General features: G+C 44.4%; 1 protein-coding gene across 1 annotated transcript in view; it reads left to right on the forward strand.

Moving 5' to 3' along the window:
• The window catches only part of SVEP1 (sushi, von Willebrand factor type A, EGF and pentraxin domain containing 1), a 133,307-nt gene that overhangs the window by 93,835 nt on the left and 19,372 nt on the right, over positions 1-20,100 (forward strand). Inside the window, exons 35-43 of the mRNA XM_062604470.1 lie at positions 82-273; positions 1,201-1,368; positions 3,237-3,909; positions 5,330-8,109; positions 9,311-9,536; positions 10,625-10,780; positions 12,040-12,103; positions 12,833-13,006; positions 18,252-18,425. Coding sequence (XP_062460454.1) covers positions 82-273; positions 1,201-1,368; positions 3,237-3,909; positions 5,330-8,109; positions 9,311-9,536; positions 10,625-10,780; positions 12,040-12,103; positions 12,833-13,006; positions 18,252-18,425 — 4,607 coding nt within the window. The remainder of the gene's footprint in view (positions 1-81; positions 274-1,200; positions 1,369-3,236; positions 3,910-5,329; positions 8,110-9,310; positions 9,537-10,624; positions 10,781-12,039; positions 12,104-12,832; positions 13,007-18,251; positions 18,426-20,100) is intronic.

Consider the following 20,100-nt stretch of genomic DNA (forward strand, 5'->3'; position numbering starts at 1 on the left):
GATGAAAAAAATGATGGCTGTGTATGCACATTGTGTATAACAGGCTCTGTGTTTGATAGCACTTCTTTTCTTCTAACTCAGATGCAACGATGGTTACAACTTAGTGGGTGAAAAGGAAATTCTGTGCCTTGCTAGTGGCATGTGGAATCATCCTCCCCCCTCCTGTGAAATGGTGACTTGTCCTATCCCACAGGATATCAGCAATGGAAAATACAGACTCACTGGAACAACCTACCTTTCCTCTGTATCATACACCTGTGACAATGGATACAGGTAAATGCAGGAGTGTTTCTGAGCCAAATGCAGGCAGTATAGTTGCTAAAAGGTCTAACTTATGTCTCAAAGAGACAAAGCTGGGATCACTGCTAAGACAAAATACTAAAATAGAATTTAAAAATACTTCTTCATATCTTGAAGGCACTTTCTGTATTTCATCTTAAATTGGACCAGTTCATCAAGGTTATTCAAGATTTGATAAATAGTCATTATTTTTGAAAGTTCTCGTTTGTCTTTAAAGATTATCGTACCCCTACAGTTTAGTGCATACCCAATATTATTTTTGCTATTGTTTTACAATGCCTGTGATGAAAGAACCTTCTGGAAGTTACTAATTTACTCTTTGAAATCTTTGTGGAAGTAGTTTATTCTAGGCTTTTATTCTGTTTTACATTTGTGTGCAGTTACACTGGAAACTCACTTTTAACATGCTGCAATTAAAAATTAATACAGTAATGCTATATGCAAGGATGTGGTTTTAAGTGCAGGTTTCTGCCTGTCCTGATATCTGCTTATACCTCTAACAAATTTACCCTGACGTAAGCAGTCTCCTATGGAACTGTTTAGGTTTGATTTTTTTTCTGAATTTTCCTGCTGCAAGCATTCTCTTTGTCCAGATGCAGGCAGGTAAGTGAGGTGGGCAAAGCTACAGCAGAAGTTAGGTGTGTGTGTCTGAACAGTGCATTGAGGGCCTGTATGAATTCCACCTGCTCTCTCTCAAAATAATCTGAAGACCAGCTTTTTTGACAGCATCAGTAGTACTTTTTCAAGAATAGGAGTGTGAGATTCTGGCCTCTACTGAAGTCATGAGAAACTCCCCTTGGTGTCACTGGGGCCAGGAGGTCAGAAGCAAAGCACCTTTTTCCCTCTTCGTTCCTCACTTGGATTGAAATGGCAGCCTTAATAATGATCTTTGTGTCTCAGCCTTCAGGGACCCTCTATACTTGTCTGTGCATCTTCAGGGAACTGGAACAGTACACCTCCAGCTTGCAACATTGTCTCCTGTGGATCACCTCCTGCCATCAAAGATGCAGTCATCAATGGAAATAACTATACTTTCGGAAATAGAGTCTCTTACGTGTGTAAGGAAGGGTATGTAGATTAGCAGAAGTGGACTAATAGTCAGGACGAGTAAAACTTGCACGCTGCTTCACCAGTCTTTTGTAACTGCACACTAATTCATTTTTACTGCTTTTATCTTAACTCTCTGGAAATTAAATGTGATGGAGATGCTTTTGTGGGCTACCAAGTTAGTGTGGGACACATAGGCATTTCTTAAAGTAGTTTCAGAGCACCTGAATACACTCTGAAAAAGGAGACTTGAGAGGAGTCACAGGGAATCATAAACCAATTCAATAGGAAGCCCTCTGCCTCGAAGTTACTACAGAGCTAGTATTTCTGTGGTAAAATCAAGGCCCTGATCATAAAGAATTCCCTATCTCATCAGGTTATAGGAAAGCTGTTTGGTGTGTTTTAACAACTGTGTGTTCTGGTGTTCTAAATTCTGCTTCCTTAAAACTATGACTCCTCGTTCATTGAGATGCATTATTTTTCTTTGATTTCTATCTACTCATTGTAGTGCCCTTTTCAAGCCATATTTCATCAAAGACGAGAATCTGTATTTATGATGTCAAGCATGAATGTTATGCTGGACTCTGCTCACAGGCTGTAAAGATAAGCATGTGCAAAGGTTCTCACCAGATCAGTCTCCTTGAATTTCTTGAAACTGGTCTATCCATAAGGTAGAGAAGGCATCCAGAGCTTTTGTCAGGTCAGGCCCTAATTGACTATTTGATTTTCTGCTTGTGATGTAAAAAGAAAGATTTATAAGCTAGGATTTTTCTTATAAACTGGCTTTGCAATATTATTTGAAAAATAATTGAAGCAAAGCATCCTTATTCAGTTTCTTTGACTGTATTATGATTTTAAAAGCTGCTTCCCCACTGTGCAAATGTTGTAAATCGGTTAGGATAGCAGAACTTAAAGAGGGTCACAGCTGTGACAGTAAATAGAGTGGGTCATATTAAACATTAGCACATAATAGGCTCTTTTTATGGAGTCCAGTCGTGAGGCTTTGAAAACAAGTCCTGCAAACAAGAAAAAGTACTTTCACAGATGTTGCCATCAAAATCTGAACAACCAGTTTCCAGCTGCAGCTGGAAAGAGTCACTGGGAACTTTGCAGTAGTTATTGTTTCTTTGCTGTCTGTGACAGCACACCACAGAGATTTCAAAACTGAAAAAGAAGATAGCCACAGGTACTGTGACTGTACTGTTGCATGTTTAAGCAGCAGGGTTTTGAGTGAGGTGATGAGCAGCAAGGAGTAATGCTTGTCACTGCATCCCAGTACACTGACAGTAATTGTGTGGTAGAATTTCATTGTAGAAGATGATCTCTCCAGGTGAATACTCAGCATTAATTATGGTTCTTGGCTTTTGTAAGAATTTTTACTGTGGGTTTTTTTGGGTTTGGGGGTTATTTTGGTTTTTTTTCAGGAAAAAGTTATTACAAGAGTGCCAGTGCATTACTGCCAAGAGCATTAAAGGCCTTTTGGCCTTTTCATCTCTTTCTTCTCCATTCAGTTCTGCTCAAGGGGAAGAATTTGTTGGTGGGATCATTTATTTGAGGACTTAGAGACTGTCACAGTACGATACTAGGTTTGTTGTAGTTTTTTTCAACCAAAATGGAAGTGGAGGAATGGTAATCAGATGAACAGACAAGGCAGAAGCAATATACACAAGGTGTGCTAGGGTACTAGGGTATCTCTCATTGTGATACCTCACCCATGGTCACGTAGGCCTTACAATTTTCCTTTTGAAGTCAATCGTAGCTTTTGTAAAGGATCTTACTCTTCTGGGGTACTATCAAGCAAGCTTGTACTGGAGGGGCTTCAGGAAACTCTAGGTAGCATTTGGCAGTGCTTGTCTTTTTGACTGCCTGTGTGGTTTCCTTATCCACAGTTACACACTAGTTGGCCCAGCAACCATCGAGTGCTTAGCCAGTGGCGAGTGGAGTGTGAGTCACCAGCAGTGCCTGGCAGTATCCTGTGATGAACCACCCCATGTGGAAAATGCATCACCAGAGAGTGGCCACCGCCTCTTTGGAGATACAGCTTACTACTTCTGTTCAGATGGCTACAGCCTGGCTGATAACTCTCAGCTGCTTTGCAATGCAGAAGGGAAGTGGATGCCTCCAGAGGGCAGGGAGATGCCCCACTGCATAGCTGATTTCTGTGAAAAGCCATCCACCGTCTCATACAGCATCCTGGAGTCCATTAGTAAAGCTAGATTTGCAGCTGGCTCCGTTGTGAGCTTCAAGTGCATGGAAGGCTTTGTTCTGAACACTTCGGCCAAGATCGAGTGCCTCCGAGGGGGCCAGTGGAATCCTTCTCCTTTGAGCATCCAGTGCATCCCTGTTCGCTGTGGAGAGCCTCCCCACATTAGCAATGGCTATGCCAGTGGGGCCAACTACAGCTTCGGAGCAGTGGTGGCTTACAGCTGCAACAAAGGGTTCTACATCAAGGGAGAGAAGAAGCGGACCTGTGAGGCCACTGGCAACTGGAGTGGCAGTTTGCCCACATGCCACCCGGTGTCATGTGGAGAACCACCACAGCTTGAGAATGGCTTTATTGAGGTATAAAATGAGTTTTCTCACCTGCCTGGTGCTATAGCAAACTGAGTATGACTTAACAATTTCTTTTGCTGGGGTTTTCTATTTTGCTCTTCTGTTAAAACTGAAGACATCACTGGATTTAATAAGCAAAGGGAGGAACAGGTGGATTTGCACCAGAATCATGTCTGAAAAACATGGACACTTCCGTGGGATTTCCTGTTTTAAAGTGGGTTTTCTGTTAGGAGACTCAAGATGCAATGTGTCAATTAATTGATTTCCTTAATGTTTTATTCTTCATTTGTTTGGCCCATGAGTGCCTTTCCAGTGCCATCTGGAGACGTTTGAAGTATTGTTGCCAATTCACAAGCCTTACTCTATACTTACTTTTATACTGCTATAAAAAGAATCTGATTTGCAATAGATAAATCACCTTAGGATATTTTCTCTCATTTTTGTGCAAGCACACTTCTTTACTGAAGTCAGAACTTCTCTTTTCTTATGAGATTACATTGCAACAATGCCTAAAGTTAAAAATCTCCTTGTGGCAGCCCAGACCTGTAACAACTACTTAACATGCGTTGTGCTTTGATGCACAAGGGTAATATTGTGATAAGGAAGATCAAAAACAGTGTTGTAAAGATTAAACCTTTGAATTTTTAAAGCAACTTTTTTTTTTTTTTTTTTTTTTTCTGAGCATTCCCCCCCCCCCCTCCTTCCTTACGTCTAGCTACCAGGGAATCTGCATTTGCTAAAAACTGGGGGATGTTGAATCCCATTCCCGGCATGGGCTTCCAGCAGCAATAGCAGCAATTTCTGTTTAGACTGCCACACAGATACATCCTCTAATTAACAGGTATCATTCTGTGTGTCTTCCTTAGATAGGACCACCCCTCCAGATATTCCTTCCAGTCAGAGACATTTTTAATACCACAGTCAGAGTTCAGTCTGCAACTTTGAGGGGCTTCTGAGCTGCTGTTCAAGACACTGTAGATGCATATCTAGGCATTTATAAACATCTCCTGGTAGCAGTACTTCTGAGGACTCCAGCCTTGAAAGTGCCAGTAGGCTAAAGAATCATACCAACAATAGGCCATTTCATGGCAGCTTCTTCTGGCCCATTTCTTTTCTGTCTTCATGTCTACACATATTTTGACCTCATGGGCTAGGAAGGGGGAAAGCAGAGGAACTTCTCTACAGCTTTTACCTTTAAGCCTTGAATTTTCTGGTTTGATACTGCTGTCAGATTTCCTGACAGCAGAGCGCATCATTTGAGGCAAGACATTCTGTGTCAGTTACTTGCATTCATTCCTTTGCAGATAGCCTTTACTGCTGTCTGGGATTCAGCTAGAAGCTAGACCAAGAAAACACAAGAAATTAAATCAGCCTCCTATTGCTCCAATCACGCATCTTCAGACATGTCCCTGTCTTATCTGTTTTGCAGGAAACAACTGGACACTTCTTTGAGAATAAGGCAAATTATCAGTGTGAGTCTGGCTACCAGATGGTTGGGAGCTCAGTGTTTACCTGCCAAGCCAATCGGCAGTGGTACAGTGAATCACCTCCTTACTGCGTTCCTCTCAGCTGTGGTAAACCACCACCCATCCATCATGGCTACTCCAAGGGAGAAACTTTTGATATGGGTTCCAAAGTTGAGTTTTTCTGTGATGAAGGCTATGAACTGATTGGAGATGTTTCTTGGACATGTCAGAAGTCTGGGAAATGGAGCAAAAAACAAAGCCCAAAGTGTGTGCCAACAAAATGTCCAGAACCACCCTTGGCAGAAAACCAGCTGGTCTTGAGAGAAGTGACTTACCAAGTCGGTGTTGTACAGTTCTCTTGCAAGGAGGGTTATGTTTTGCATGGCTCCTCTGTGCTGAAGTGCTTGCCCTCCCAACAATGGAATGATTCCTTTCCCTTTTGCAAGGTAGTACAGTGTTCTGCACCTCCATACATCCCCTTTGGTGACCCCTTGACTTCATCCCTTCATTTCGGTAGCACTGTGAAATACATCTGTGTGGATGGGTTTTTACTGAAAGGAGAGTCTACCATCAGATGCCAGGCTGATGGCTCGTGGAGCTTGCCTTTGCCAGAATGTATTCCTGTGGAGTGCCCCCAGCCGGAAGAAATTCAGAATGGAATTGTTGATGTGCAGGGCCTCACCTTCCTTAGCACAGCCCTCTATACATGTAAACCAGGCTTTGAACTGGTAGGGAACACAACTATCCTCTGTGGAGAAGATGGCCAGTGGCTTGGAGGAAGACCAGCTTGCAAACCTATTCAATGCCCAAGGCCTAAGAAGATCCTCAATGGCAAATACTCATTCACAAACTTCCATTATGGGCAGACTGTAAGGTATTCCTGTGACAGAGGTTTCCAGCTCCAAGGGGAGGAAACACTGAGGTGCCTAGAGACAGGAGAGTGGAGCACAGAGGTTCCCTCCTGCAAAGCCATAAATTGCCAGCCCCCTCAGCCCATTGAGAATGGCTTTGTGGAGGGTGCAGATTATAGCTATGGGGCCATGGTCATTTACAGCTGTGTGCCAGGCTTCCAGCTGTCTGGTCTTGCCATGCAGACCTGTGAAGAATCAGGCTGGTCTAGCTCCACACCAACCTGTCTCCCAACAGATTGTGGCCTGCCTCCCCACATTGACTTTGGTGAGTACGTGCAAGTGAGGCATGGGGAAAGACGTTCTGACCAGGAGAGCATTACAGAGAGCCCCTCCCTTTCACATACGTTAGTGGCTGACAGTTTGAAAGACTTCAAAAGTTCTTTGAAGGTGGGCAGTGCAATGCAGCTGACCACTTTCTTATTTGGAACTATAATTTTATACTCATGTTACTCTGGCTACGAGCTTCTGGGAAACCCTGTTCTATCCTGCCAAGAAGATGGGGCTTGGAATGGCAGTGCCCCCACTTGTGTTTCAATAGAGTGCACCTTGTTATCTCCCCCAGAGAATGGTTTTTTACACTTCACTGAGAACACACTTGGCAGTGCAGTACAGTACACCTGTAAGCCAGGGTTCACACTTGTTGGTTCTGATACACGATTGTGTTTGCCAAGTCGGCAGTGGAGCAACGCTGCTCCATATTGCAAAGCAATAATGTGCAACTCACCTACCCAGCTTATGAATGGGAACATAACAGGGGAAAACTTCACATATGGGAGTGTTGTGTACTATGAGTGTGATCCTGGATACCAGTTAAATGGCCCCACAGAGAGAAGATGCCAAGAGAACCAGAAATGGAGTGGCAGTGAACCGATTTGCATTCCTGTTACCTGCAGCCCACCACCAGTTTTGGAGAATGGTCAGGTGACTGGAGAGGAGTACACATTTCAGAGGCATACAGAGTACAGTTGCAATGAAGGTTTCCTGTTAGATGGGGACAGGAGAAGGGTCTGCCTTGCAAATGGAAGTTGGAGTGGAATTGCTCCAGTTTGCAAAGCTGTGACCTGCCCTGTACTGCTGCCTGTCCTCAATGGGAGAATCATTGGCTCAGATTTTGGCTTTAAGAAAGAAGTGCACTATCACTGCAATGAAGGTTATAGCCTGCAAGGAGTGTCTACACTTACCTGTCAAAGTGATGGTACCTGGGACTCAGAAGCTCCACACTGTGAGCCAGTCATTTGTGGACCTCCTGAAGACATCTCGCACGGCTTTCTAAATGGTTCAGGCTTTACCTATGGGGAATTTGCCCAGTATGTGTGCTTCGCTGGTTATGAGCTACATGGCAATCCATTACGTCAGTGTTTATCCAATGGCTCCTGGAGTGGAAGGCTTCCATCTTGCCTACCCTGCCTGTGTCCTTCACCACAGATTCAGAATGGGGTCATTCTTGGTACAGATTTCAGCTGTGGAAGGAGTGCCCAGTTTCAGTGCCTGGAGGGCTTCAAACTGCTAGGGCCTTCTGAAGTCACCTGTGAGGCAGCTGGCAAGTGGAGTTCTGGGTTTCCTCGCTGTGGGCAGATTTCCTGCGGCTCTCCGCCCATCATTCCTAACACATTTATCAATGGAAGCAGTTCTACAGATGAAAACACCATCATCTATACCTGCTTGACAGGTTTTGTCATGCAGGGGAGTCCAGAACTGATTTGTGCGGAGAATGGTGTCTGGAAGAAGCCATACCCAAGCTGTGAACTGTTAAGCTGTGGCCCACCGCCTTCTGTGCCAAATGCAGAGGTTCTTGGGAACACTTACGCCTATGGGAGCAAGGTCCAGTACAGGTAAGAATGCTGCTGCCTGCTGCCCATCTGTTTCCATAAAATCTCTGAAGGAATGAAAATGGAAGGTTTATGCACTCTCAGTTAGTGCAAATTATCAAAGGAAAAATTAATCCCTATCACATGCTGAAATAGACAAAGCCCATGTTCCCATGCACATATAAAATATTATTTGGACCGCTGTCAAAATTCAAACAAGGTATTTCAGCCTGTTGGGCTGCATTTCACCACGTCTGATTTCCCATTTCCCTTTTGCTTTCCTCTTCGCTTGAACATGGGTCTGCACATTCAGGTTTTATTAGTAGATAGGTTACAGCAGAAGTCAGCAAGGTGTGCAATTTTTCTCCCCTTTTGACACCCCTTCTACAACTTCCTCCTGCTTCAGATGTCTGTTGTAATACAGAAGGGCTGATCTCCCTCTTGTCCCAGTTTCTGTACTAGAACACTGCACTGTCAGTAAGTATAGCTGATGCAAAGTTACTCCTTTGTCAGACATGAGAGAAAGCAGTTCTTGTTAATTTGCAAAAGTATGCACAGTGCAGATCTCTTTCTCCAAAGTGAGGAATTCTTCAGCAGAAGGGGAGATATTTGTTTGCAGTAGAAGCAAATTATAGTATGGGACGTAACTGGGAGATGAATTCGATGTTGATGAATTTAACAGTATCAGTCATTTCCATGCATCTTCAACAAGGTGAAAGGGGTGTTTGGGTATGCTTTTCTACTAGTGAACCCAGTCATGCAAGCTGTTGAGTTGCTCTTCCTGAAGCATCATGTGAAACAGAACAAATCAGCCTTAAATGTGTAAGGAAATTGCTTGTGGTCAGCCTAAGGCTTGGTTTGTTCTTGGAAGAGATCATTCTTAGAATTGCTTGGCGGTGTCAGTCTGTTTTCCTAACCAAAAGCCCTCTTTACAAAACCGAGGTGAAGTGCTGGAACTGCACTAAAGTGTTCAGCACTAGAGCCATGAACTTTCCATTGTGGTGCTGCAGCAGCATGAAGCAGCCAGAGGTGAAGTCTGAAGCTTCCACCTTTTGCAACAGAATAAACTCAGTCCAGGCATGCTTCTTAGAGGGTTACCTGGATATAACAGAGAAATCCCAAGGTGTGCTTATGAACAGCCAATGCTGAAAAGTCTGACTTTATAAGTTATGGGTTAGCTCATCTGAGCTGTGTCTCTGTGTCAGGTCTTCATGCTGTGTTGCAGATGCCTGGAAGGCTACACAATGATGACAGAGGTGGACGTACGCATTTGCCAGGAAGATGGACGGTGGTCTCCTCAAAGTGTTTCCTGTTTCCCCAGAAAGTGTCCCCTCCCAGGAAATATCACCCATGTAATAGTATTTGGGGACAACTTCACTTTGAACGCAAACATCACTTTGTCATGTGTAGAAGGCTATACTTTGGTGGGAGCAAGCACATCTACATGCAAGGTACAGTGTTACTTGCACTGTTTTATTTTGCTGGCTTTGTTGAATTCAAGAATCTTCCTCCTGCCCATGTTACCTTTTGGCCCTTAATTGCATACAACATAAAAATTTAGAGCATGTTCTGTGAAATAAATACAATTCCTTGTTGTGCAGAAAGAGCAATTTTTAGTTTTCCATGTGTAGACATATAGAACTATAAATTATTTATTTCTTTTTCCATCAAAAACTAATGCTGTCCTTTAGAAAAGCATTCCTTTTATGATTTCAGGGAAAAAATCATGTCCAAGGCTGTAAAAAATTAGGTCCAAGATTTCAAATGTATTTCATATATATAAGATTTCTAATGTATTTTGAGGATTGCATGCAGAGCTCTTTTTCTCCATAATAACAGGCAGCATGCTTTTTAATCCACTGTGCAGCTGTAGAAACTGGAATCCTCTGTGTGTTAAAGAGCAAACATCCTCATCAGTTCTGCTTGTAACCTCTTGTCATATTAGCTATGGACAACCTTGACTTGAGCTTGTAAATAGACTCTTTAAGTAAGTCTGCTTACAGGAGAAAAGCTAAGCATGCATTTTTTCACAGAATCAGCACTTCATAATGAAAGATTTCCCCCTCATTTTGCTGTTTCAAATATCTGTGGAAGTAGGAGTAGGTCTGTTTGATGAGTATCTCTTCAGGTATTTGACTTCCCTTAGAGATCTTGGGAAGCTGAAGCCCTTAGTCATGGAATCAGGCAGCTGTAGTTTTCATTCTTCTCCTGATGTGTGTCCTGAGCTATTCTGTGATCTTGTACAAATGAACTTGTTTTTCCAAACATGTATTTCTCCATGTACTTTTTGTTCCTTCTGTCTTATAAGTCCAAGATGAACATACCTCCCAAAGCTGTGCTCCAGTCTGTGTTGACATCTCTAAAGTGTTACTTTAATTACTGAGGTTTACTAAGGATTGTACAGATAATATTACATCAACCACCTGCATACCCACCGCCACTGAATACTTTTACTACGATTTTCCTAACTTTTTCAGTTAGATATGAATTAAGCATGTAAACTGATAACTTCTCACTTCTAATTACATTTATTTTTCAGGAGAGCGGCATTTGGATGCCACTGTTCTCTGATGATATCTGCATTCCTGTGTCCTGTGAGACCCCAGAGTCTCCAGACCATGGATTTGTGGTTGGCACTAGATACAATTACAAAGATGTGGTTCTTTATAAATGTGATTCTGGATATGAGTTACAAGTAAGCAAGCTCAAATCTCCGCCATTCTGAGCCTTTAATTGTCATTTTCAGTTCTTATGTGATGACTGTGAGAATGTATTGTGTCTGGTACATATTGATATATTCTCTTAACTGCCGCAGAAGTTGGCTATCTGCTGTTGTGGTTACTTTCTATAGGAAGGCTCCTCGTATGTGTTGGATAGTCCTTGAACTTTTCAGCGCTTTGGTTTGTTTGCTTGTTTGTTTGTTTTAGCTGAAGGTTGTTTCAGCCCTCTACAGATGCAGCATTATATATAGTTGTTACCACAAAGAATTGAAGAGTTTACTTTCTCATGTATTGCTCTCTTCAATTCACCCAGTCAGGAGTGAAATCACTCAGTCTCATAGTATAAAAGTAAGCAGAGTTTAGAGAATGCTTAGATAACAATGAATTTTATTTGTCATGTATGTAATACCACTGGGGATGAAGGGGTGGGTTCATAGTCAGATAGGTAGAATTGCTGTTGCAAGTAATTTTTGGAGGTAATAAGCCAGCACTTTCAGTCAAAAGTCCTCCCGAGCTTTGTACTCCAGCTTCGCCACCTAGTGTCAGTCAGTCGTCCCGCTGTTGAAGAGAAGTACTGTTTTTTTTTCGTTTGGAAGCAAATTCCATTGTGTGTGATGCCATACAACATGTCAAATAGCTGCCCTTATCAATGGATTTGCTTTGTAATGAAAGTACATTACTTCAATAGACAAATTTAGATGTTGTTCTTCATGTCTTGAAATAAAATAAGAAGTCAATCTTTGGCTATTAGATTGGCTATAAAGCTTATATTTAAGAAAGAAATAACTATTTATAAGCAAATTCAAAGAATGTTGTCTAGGATATGGTCAAAATCAGTATGGTATATTTATAAAACACAACCTTGTACTGTTGTTGAAAAAAACACTAGTTAGATTTTTCTGTAAGTCATGGAAGGAGAAAATTTGTCATTGTAATACATTCATAGGAACAAGTATGGTAAAACTAACAAAAATATCAATTCTCCAGGAGAAAGAAAAGAGAACTGACTAACAGGTCCCACAAACTTTTGGTTTATAAGCAGTACTCGTCATTTTGCAGGAAAGAGTTGTACCCTAAACTCTGTTACTAGACATGGGCTGTAGCATTTAACTATCTCTTTACGTGGGTTGCACATGGAGGGAAAACGTCCTGGCCTTGCTGGGTACTAGAGTTGATGGGAGAAAATAGCTGACAAAGTAAAGTTGTTCTTTGAGCATTTTCTTTTGTTTCACAGGGTGATACAGAACGGACTTGCCAAGAAGACAAGCTTTGGAGTGGCACGGTGCCAGTGTGCAGAAGTATGTCCCACCTGAGTTTATAAATTACTGTTGGTCAAGTTACACAATTATACAACAGGAAACACTAATGTTCATTTTCCCTTATTACTCATACTGTCTGCATTTGCTTAAAAATTTTGGTAAGTACCATTGATAACACATTGATAACATCCTGGAAGAGCTGCAGAATTGCTGGCGTGTGTAGGCAATAATATGAAGGAAATCACTACACCTTTCTGCCTTGCTCCCGTACCCCTAAGTAAGCTGTGCAGACAGTTTCCAAATGTAAATAGTTCTGATGCTTGAGTCATGATTTCTGGGATTACTGAGGACCTCTGAATATGTTAGTTGCCAGGAGTCACAGGTATCTAGCGTCCTCAAGTGTAACTCTGTGGATACTCATTCGCAAAGGTATTTCACTTCTGTGGGATGTGTGATGCCCAGTGACTGCAGTGCCGAAAGAAGAGATGTCTACATAAATACTTACATGGACATCAGCTGTTGGCTGTAAGTGGCTACAGTGGAATTTCATGAGGCTTCCTGCCATCACAGCCACAGTGGATTTTGCCTTTTAGCAGGAACTAGAAGCACCAAGCATAATACTGTTCTGCTACGCAGGGGTAAACAGCTGGGAATGCTCAGATAAACTGTCTTCTTTCCCTGTTTCTCAGAGTAAAACCCGTGGAGGAGCTGTGAATTGGATACAACATATGCATTATGTCTGATTGGAACATATTCCTCATGTTGCAGGGGTTTCATGTGGGCTCCCGGACATGATTGAAAATGGATCTGTTCAAGGAGAGGAGTTCCTGCTTGGCAGCGAGGTATTTTACAGCTGTGACCCTGGCTTTGAGCTACAGGGACCAAGCCGAAGGATTTGCCACGTTGACAAGAAGTGGAGCCCCTCTGCCCCTTCATGCATACGTAAGTAGCAACCACAGCAACATGGTGGCAGCTTTCTGGAGAGCCAGAGAACAAAGCAAGAGAGTGTTTTTGCTGGCTTCCTCCCAGTCTCCCCCTCCAGCTGGAGGGCTGTGACAAGAGGAGCCAGGGGAAAAGCTAGCAGAGAAGTTCTCAGTAACAGTTCCTCTCTGATCTGAAGGGAGCTCCTTTCGGCCCATTAAAATGGTACAAGCATGGAGTCATGCTCAGGTAGGTAAGGGAGGAGTGTGGTGTGCTGTATTTGTTGTGCTCTCCATTGTTGTGTGCAGGGCCTTCAACACCACGTGGTGGGATGGGTCTTCTCTGCTATGCCGAGGCTAGTATGTCCTGCCCGCTCTGTATGTCTAGAGGTCAGGACTCTGTTCCCTAGGATCAAACCTTTGTTCTCTGTGATGCAGAAGGTGAAAATTGCGGGAGCATGCAAAGAAGGATTTATGACTTATTTCATACAGCTTATAAAGGAAATGCCAAGATTTTAGTCTCTACTGATAAATCATTTTCCACCTTCTCATGGTGATATCCTACCCCTTACATTCTTCTCTCTCACCTTTGATAAGTTTGCCAGGTCCCCACAGTAAGTGTGGGACAGGGGCCTTTCCTAACTACTGTCATTTATTCTTGGGCACATCTTGAGGTTGCCTTCCACTGTACAGACAGCAAAAAGAAGGCTGCAAATGCACCTTCTGGCCTGCTCTGGAGAAATATTCTGGATCACTCTGAACATGCTGTTACTGTAAAAGTCGGTCAGAAACTCTCTAAGACTAGATTTGGAGTTTTAGAAAGCAGGCATTCTTTATTGCAGCGCTGGGAACACATGTGAATCGTTTCACAAAGGTGAGCTCACCCATCACTTGCCAGCTGTATATTTAGCATACTCGTGCATGTTTACGACTTTTCCAGGAAATTATTTACATATACATGAGATTTTCTGGGAACTAATTGTAATGTTTGCATTCGAATTACACACACACTTTCTTGCTGAGTAGGGGTCTCTGATGGTCAGTAGTCTTTCTCACTGTGTCTACTGCATGACCTCTGTGCTAGTGCATGCTTGCAAGGTCCTAGTGCTGAATGAGCAGTGGTATGTCCTTGCTTCTGTTCTGTTCCAGTCTTGCTCCATGTTGGGCACCACTCTGCCATCTTGAAGGCTGGCATCCTTGGTCATATTTACTGTCTCCCTAGTTGTTATCCCGTGATGTTCCTTCCCCTGTCAGCCAGGTATTCCTTACTCCCTACATGTTAGCAAGTTAGAACAGTTTGCTCTACTTTACTATGTTAGTTTAAAGCCACACACACTATTGTTAGTTTAAACCTATAATTTAAGCCTACAACACCTCATACTTTATAACACAGTATCACAGTATCACACAGTATGCTAGAGATTGGAAGGGACCTCAAAAGATCATCTAGTCCAATCCCCCTGCCGGAGCAGGAACACCTAGATAATGTTATACAGGAATGTGTCCAGGCGGGTTTTGAATGTCTCCAGGGAAGGAGACTCCACAACCTCCCTGGGCAGCCTGTTCCACTGTTCTGTCACCCTCACTGAGAAGAAGTTTCTTCTCAAGTTTAAGTGGAACCTCTTGTGTTCCAGTTTGCACCCATTACCCCTTGTCCTATCATTGTTTGCCACTGAGTAGAGCCTGGCTCCATCCTCGTGACACTCCCTCTTTATATATTTATATACACTAATAAGGTCACCCCTCAGTCTCCTCTTCTCCAAACTATAGAGACCCAGCTCCCTCAGTCTTCCCTCATAAGGGAGATGCTCCACTCCCTTAATCATCTTAGTTGCCCTGCGCTGGACTCTCTCCAGCAGGTCCCCGTCCTTCTTGAACCAAGGGTCCCAGAACTGGATACAATATTCCAGATGGGGTCTCACCAGGGCAGAGTAGAGGGGAAGGAGGACCTCTCTCGACCTACTAACCACCCCCCTTCTAATACACCCAAGGATGCCATTGGTCTTCTTGGCCACAAGGGCACAGTGTTGGCTCATGGTCATCCTGTCATCCACTAGGACCCCCAGGTCCCTCTCCCCTACACTGCTCTCTAACAGGTCGTTCCCCAACCTATACTGGAACCTGGGGTTGTTCCTGCCCAGATGCAGGACTCTACACATTCTCTTGTTATATTTCATCAAGTTATTCCCTGCCCAACTCTCCAGCCTGTCCAGGTCTCGCTGGATGGCAGCACAGCCTTCTGGCGTGTCAGCCACTCCTCCCAGCTTAGTGTCATCAGCAAACTTGCTGATAGTTCACTCAATTCCCTCATCTAAATCATTGATGAATATATTAAATAATACCGGTCCCAGTACTGACCCTTGAGGCACTCCACTAGTTACAGGCCTCCAACTAGACTCCGCCCCATAGACTACAACTCTCTGGCTTCTCTCTTTCAGCCAGTTCACAGTCCACCTCACTACCTGATCATCCAGACCACACTCCCTCAATTTAGCTGTGAGGATGCTGTGGGAGACTGTGTCAAATGCTTTGCTGAAGTCAAGGTAGACCACATCCACCGCTCTGCCATCATCCATCCACCGTGTTATTTCCTCATAAAAGGCTAAGAGATTGGTCAAACATGATTTCCCCTTGGTGAAGCCATGTTGACTGCCCCTCATAACCCTCTTATCCTTGATATGCCTTAAGATGGCACCAAGGCTAAGGTGTTCCATCACTTTCCCAGGGATGGAGGTGAGGCTGACCGGTCTATAGTTACCCGGGTCCTCCTTCTTGCCCTTTTTGAAGACTGGAGTGACATTTGCTTTCCTCCAGTCCTCAGGCTCCTCTCCCATTTCCCTAGACTTGGTAAAGATGGAGAGTGGTCTAGCAATGACTTCCGCCAGTTCCCTCAGCACCCATGGGTGCATCCCATCTGGACCCATGGATTTATGGATGTCCAGATTGCTCAACTGGTCTCTAACCCATTCCTCATCGACTAAGGCAAACCGCTCCGTTGACCTGACTTCATCTAAGGTCTCAGGGGTACAGGGCTCTTCAGGACTGCCTGCAGCAGAGTAGACAGAGACAAAGAAGGCATTCAGTAACTCTGCCATCTCTGTATCTTCTGTCACCAGGGCACCCATCCCGTTCATCAGTGGGCCTACATTGCCTCTGGTGTTAGTTTTGTCTGCCATGTATTTGAAAAAGCTCTTTTTGCTGTCCTTGACCCTTCTTGCCAGGTTTAATTCTAAGGAGGCCTTAGTCATCCTAGCTGCCTTCCTACATCCTCTAGCAGCAGCCTTATATTCCTCCCAAATGGCCAGCCCCTCCTTCCATGACCTGTAAACTCTCCTCTTCCACTTGAGCATACCCAGCAATTCCCTATTTAGCCACGCAGGTCTCCTGGCCCTCTTCCTTGACTTCCTACGTGTCGGGATGCTCTGATCTTGAGCTTGGAAAAAGCAAACCTTTAATGCCAACCAACTATCTTGGGCCCCTTTACCTTCAAGCAGCCTTGCCCATGGGATTTCCCCTAGCAATTGCTTGAAAAGACCAAAGTTTGCCCTGCTAAAGTCCACGGCTGCAATTCTACTTGCTATTCTACTGGTCCTACCACACAAGATCCTGAACTCCACCATCTCGTGGTCGCTTCAACCAAGGCAGCCCTCAACCCTTACTGCTTCGACCAGACCCTCCTTGTTAGTGAGGATGAGATCCAGCAGCGCTCCTCTCCTGGTTGGCTCATCCACCATTTGCAGGAGGAAGTTATCTTCCATACACTGGAGGAACCTCCTGGACTGCGGCTGGGTTGCCGAGTGGTCCTTCCAGCAAACATCAGGGAAGTTAAAATCCCCCACGACGACCACGGCCTGTGACTGTGAGGCTGCTCTCAGCTGCCTGTAGAAGGCCTCGTCAACTTCCTCACCCTGATCTGGTGGTCTGTAACAGACATCCATAACAGTATCCCCCCTGCCAGCCTGCCCCTTAATTCTCACCCACAGACTCTCAACTCGCTTGTCATCTGTCCCTGGACAGAACTCAGTTCATTGTAGTTGCTCCCGTACATAAAGAGCCACCCCACCACCCCGCCTGGTTGGCCTGTCTTTCCTGAAAAGGACATAGCCCTCCATGACTATATTCCAGCCATGTGAGCTGTCCCACCACGTCTCTGTAATTGCCACCAGATCATAGTCTCCTGACTTAACACAGGTTTCCAACTCCTCCTGCTTATTTCCCATGCTGCGCGCATTGGTGTACAGACATTCCAGGGAGTGAGCTGAGCACACCGATTTCACCCTAGGATTATAGGAGGCCTCCCAGTCTTCATCAATTCTGGAGTGCTGCCCCACTGGGGCAAGCCCAGCTACAGCCCTATGCCCCTTCGAATCTAGTTTAAAGCTCTCCAAATGAGCCCTGCTAATTCGTGCCCCAGCATCCTTTTGCCTCTGTGAGATAAACCTTTCCCACTTGTCATTGTCCAGAATGGTGCCCTATAAAACCAGCTGTTATCAAAGAATCCAAAGCCCTGCCTGTAGCACCAGTCTCGAAGCCAATCGTTTATGGACTGAATCTTCCCATTCCTTCCCACATCATCACTGGAAGATGGAAGGAGTGAGGAGAAGATCACTTGAGCCCCAGACTCTTTCACCATCTGCCCCGAGGCCCTGTAGTCTTTCCTCATCCCCCTCAGACTGCGGGAAGCAGCTTCCTCCCCACCTGTCTGGAAGATCAGCAGTGGGTAGTAGTCTGTCGGGTGCACCAGGTTGGGGAGCGCCCTAGTGATATCCCTGATCCGGGCTCCAGGCAGACTACACACTTCCCTATGATGAGGGTCAACTCTGCATATCGGGCCCTCTGTTCCTCTCAGAAGGGAATCCCCTACTACAATGACCCTTCTTTCTTTCTTATCAGAGGCAGTCTTGAGGTGCAAAGTCGACCGCCTTTTCCTATGTGGCCTTGTGGGCTGGCCTTGTACCCCATTCTCACCTACCTCTCCTTCAAGATCCAGGGCCTCGAACCTATTACGGAGGGACACCTGGGGAAGCAGGGCAGGAGTCACCATCAGATACATTTGGGCACATTCTCTCTCAGGTGCCTGCGGCCTGAACCCCAGGAGAGAGGGAAGGCAAGGCGTTGTATAACTCTTTTCCATATAATACTTCACAGCTGCTCTCTTCCCATCTTTCCATTGATTCAGTGTGTGAACAGAATTGTCAGTGTATAACAGATAAGGCAGAAAGGCCTTCCTTGCCTGTATAAAGCCAGAAAGTTTTCTTTCCTCCTAGGAATTACCTGTGGACTGCATCCCTCCATAGAAAAAGCAGAGGCCATTTCTACAGGAAGCACATACAGAAGTAACGTGACCTTTGTGTGCAACTCTGGATACCATCTTGTCGGGCCCCAGAATATCACATGTCTTGCCAATGGGAGCTGGAGTAAGCCGTTGCCATCATGTGAAGGTAACTTCAGTTTCATGGCCTGATACACTCTGATCTGGGATAAGCAATAGCTCCTCTCTTGTGCACGCATATTATATTATCATAAATCTGGTTTGGAGAAAAAGTTCTGCAATGTGCATCAAAAAAGATGCTTGAAAAACAAAATGTGTCACAGGGAACACTGCCTGTTTCCAAGCCAGAAAGAGCTTGGACATTTTTCTAGGGTTTTCATCTGCAGTTTAACAAGCTAAATGAGAGATGAGGTTACTTGCCATCTCAGAAAATCAAACTCCTAACAAAAGGTGATAGGCTGTGAGGACAAGTAACTTTTCTCCCAGCAGCCTTCTGTAGTCAATTATTAAGTTGTTATTCTTCTTCTGGTCTTTGGGCACCAAGGACAGTCTCAATAGTTCAGCCTTTAACCTCCACAATCCTCACATGAACAAACACCATGAACATATGATTTTGCAAATCACTTCTTTGAGCAGCTCCCTCAGCAGAAAGAGTGCCAAGCGAGACCTGTCTGTGTCATATGGAGTGGGTGGAAACAAGGTTATCAACATAATCCCAAGTCTGAACAGATAGCCACTACTGTTGGATGACCCTGTTCAAAATGTAAATTATATGGAAGCTTATTAAATTGCAGCATCATTACCTTTTAAGTATGCGTGCTCTTCATTCCTGGCCTCTTTGCCATGAAAATACTAAGCCTGGGCTTCACACTTTAACTTTCCTCACAGAAACACACCAGTTTGATTCTTGCCCATCACACTTCCTTTCAGGCTGTTTTCCCTGTTGCACGTACCTCAGATATCCCAAACTAGATGCTAGACACAGCATCCTGCTTGCTTTTCTGGCTGCTCCTGGCATTCGTTCATGGAGCTGACATGTTTGATGTCTCCACACCCAGCTGCACACAGATTCAGAGGGGACTAGCATGCTGTGACAGCTTCACTAAAGTAAGACCAATGGAAGAAGATGATGTTCCATTCAAGGCAGAAGGTTAAGGTCCTGGCACCAGAGCCATGAAGACTGCATGAGGGCTAGGGACCATCAGATGCAGTGTTGGGAAACCACAAAATACAGAGATCATTGTGCCCAGCAGTGCCTAATGCATTGCAGATTCCTTATAGTAGCAATCTGGAGAGCTGCTAGGGGACATCCACGTCAGAGGAGGTCTCTAGTACCTAGTCAGGGACCTAAGAAAAGTCACACACTGATGAACAGATATCAAGAAAACCGTCTTGAACAACACTGAGCACAGCCATTTCACCAGCTCCTCTCTTCCTCTTCCCTGATGGCCTTGTCTCTCTCTCAGAGTTTAATCTTCAGTCATCCCATTACAGAGACCACCTAGGAAAATCAAATAGAAAATGGGACACAGAACAGAGTCTCTTGTGTAGCAGTAGTAACTCAGTTTGGACTGTCTGCCTGCTGGCTTGATAAACACAGCTGAGAATCTTGAGGGGAGCAACTAGTAGTATCAGTGTCAGCAGCTTGCACCAAACCTATCCTGCATCTCATTGGTACTACTTGTAAGGTGAAAAGGGAGGTGCAAAGGGCTGAAAGTTTCTAGGGTATTTCTCAGTGTCACGAAAGAAGCATTTCCATGTTCTGATTCAGTATGAATTCAAAAATGTGTCCTCTCCAGCACTGCCACTTTTTGCTGACCTTAAAAATATGTAGCTGTGGCTTT

This window comes from Pezoporus occidentalis, unplaced genomic scaffold (genome assembly GCF_034315485.1).
Source record: "Pezoporus occidentalis ecotype Australia unplaced genomic scaffold, CSIRO_AGI_Poc_V1 ctg86, whole genome shotgun sequence".
Classification (NCBI taxonomy): domain Eukaryota; kingdom Metazoa; phylum Chordata; class Aves; order Psittaciformes; family Psittacidae; genus Pezoporus; species Pezoporus occidentalis.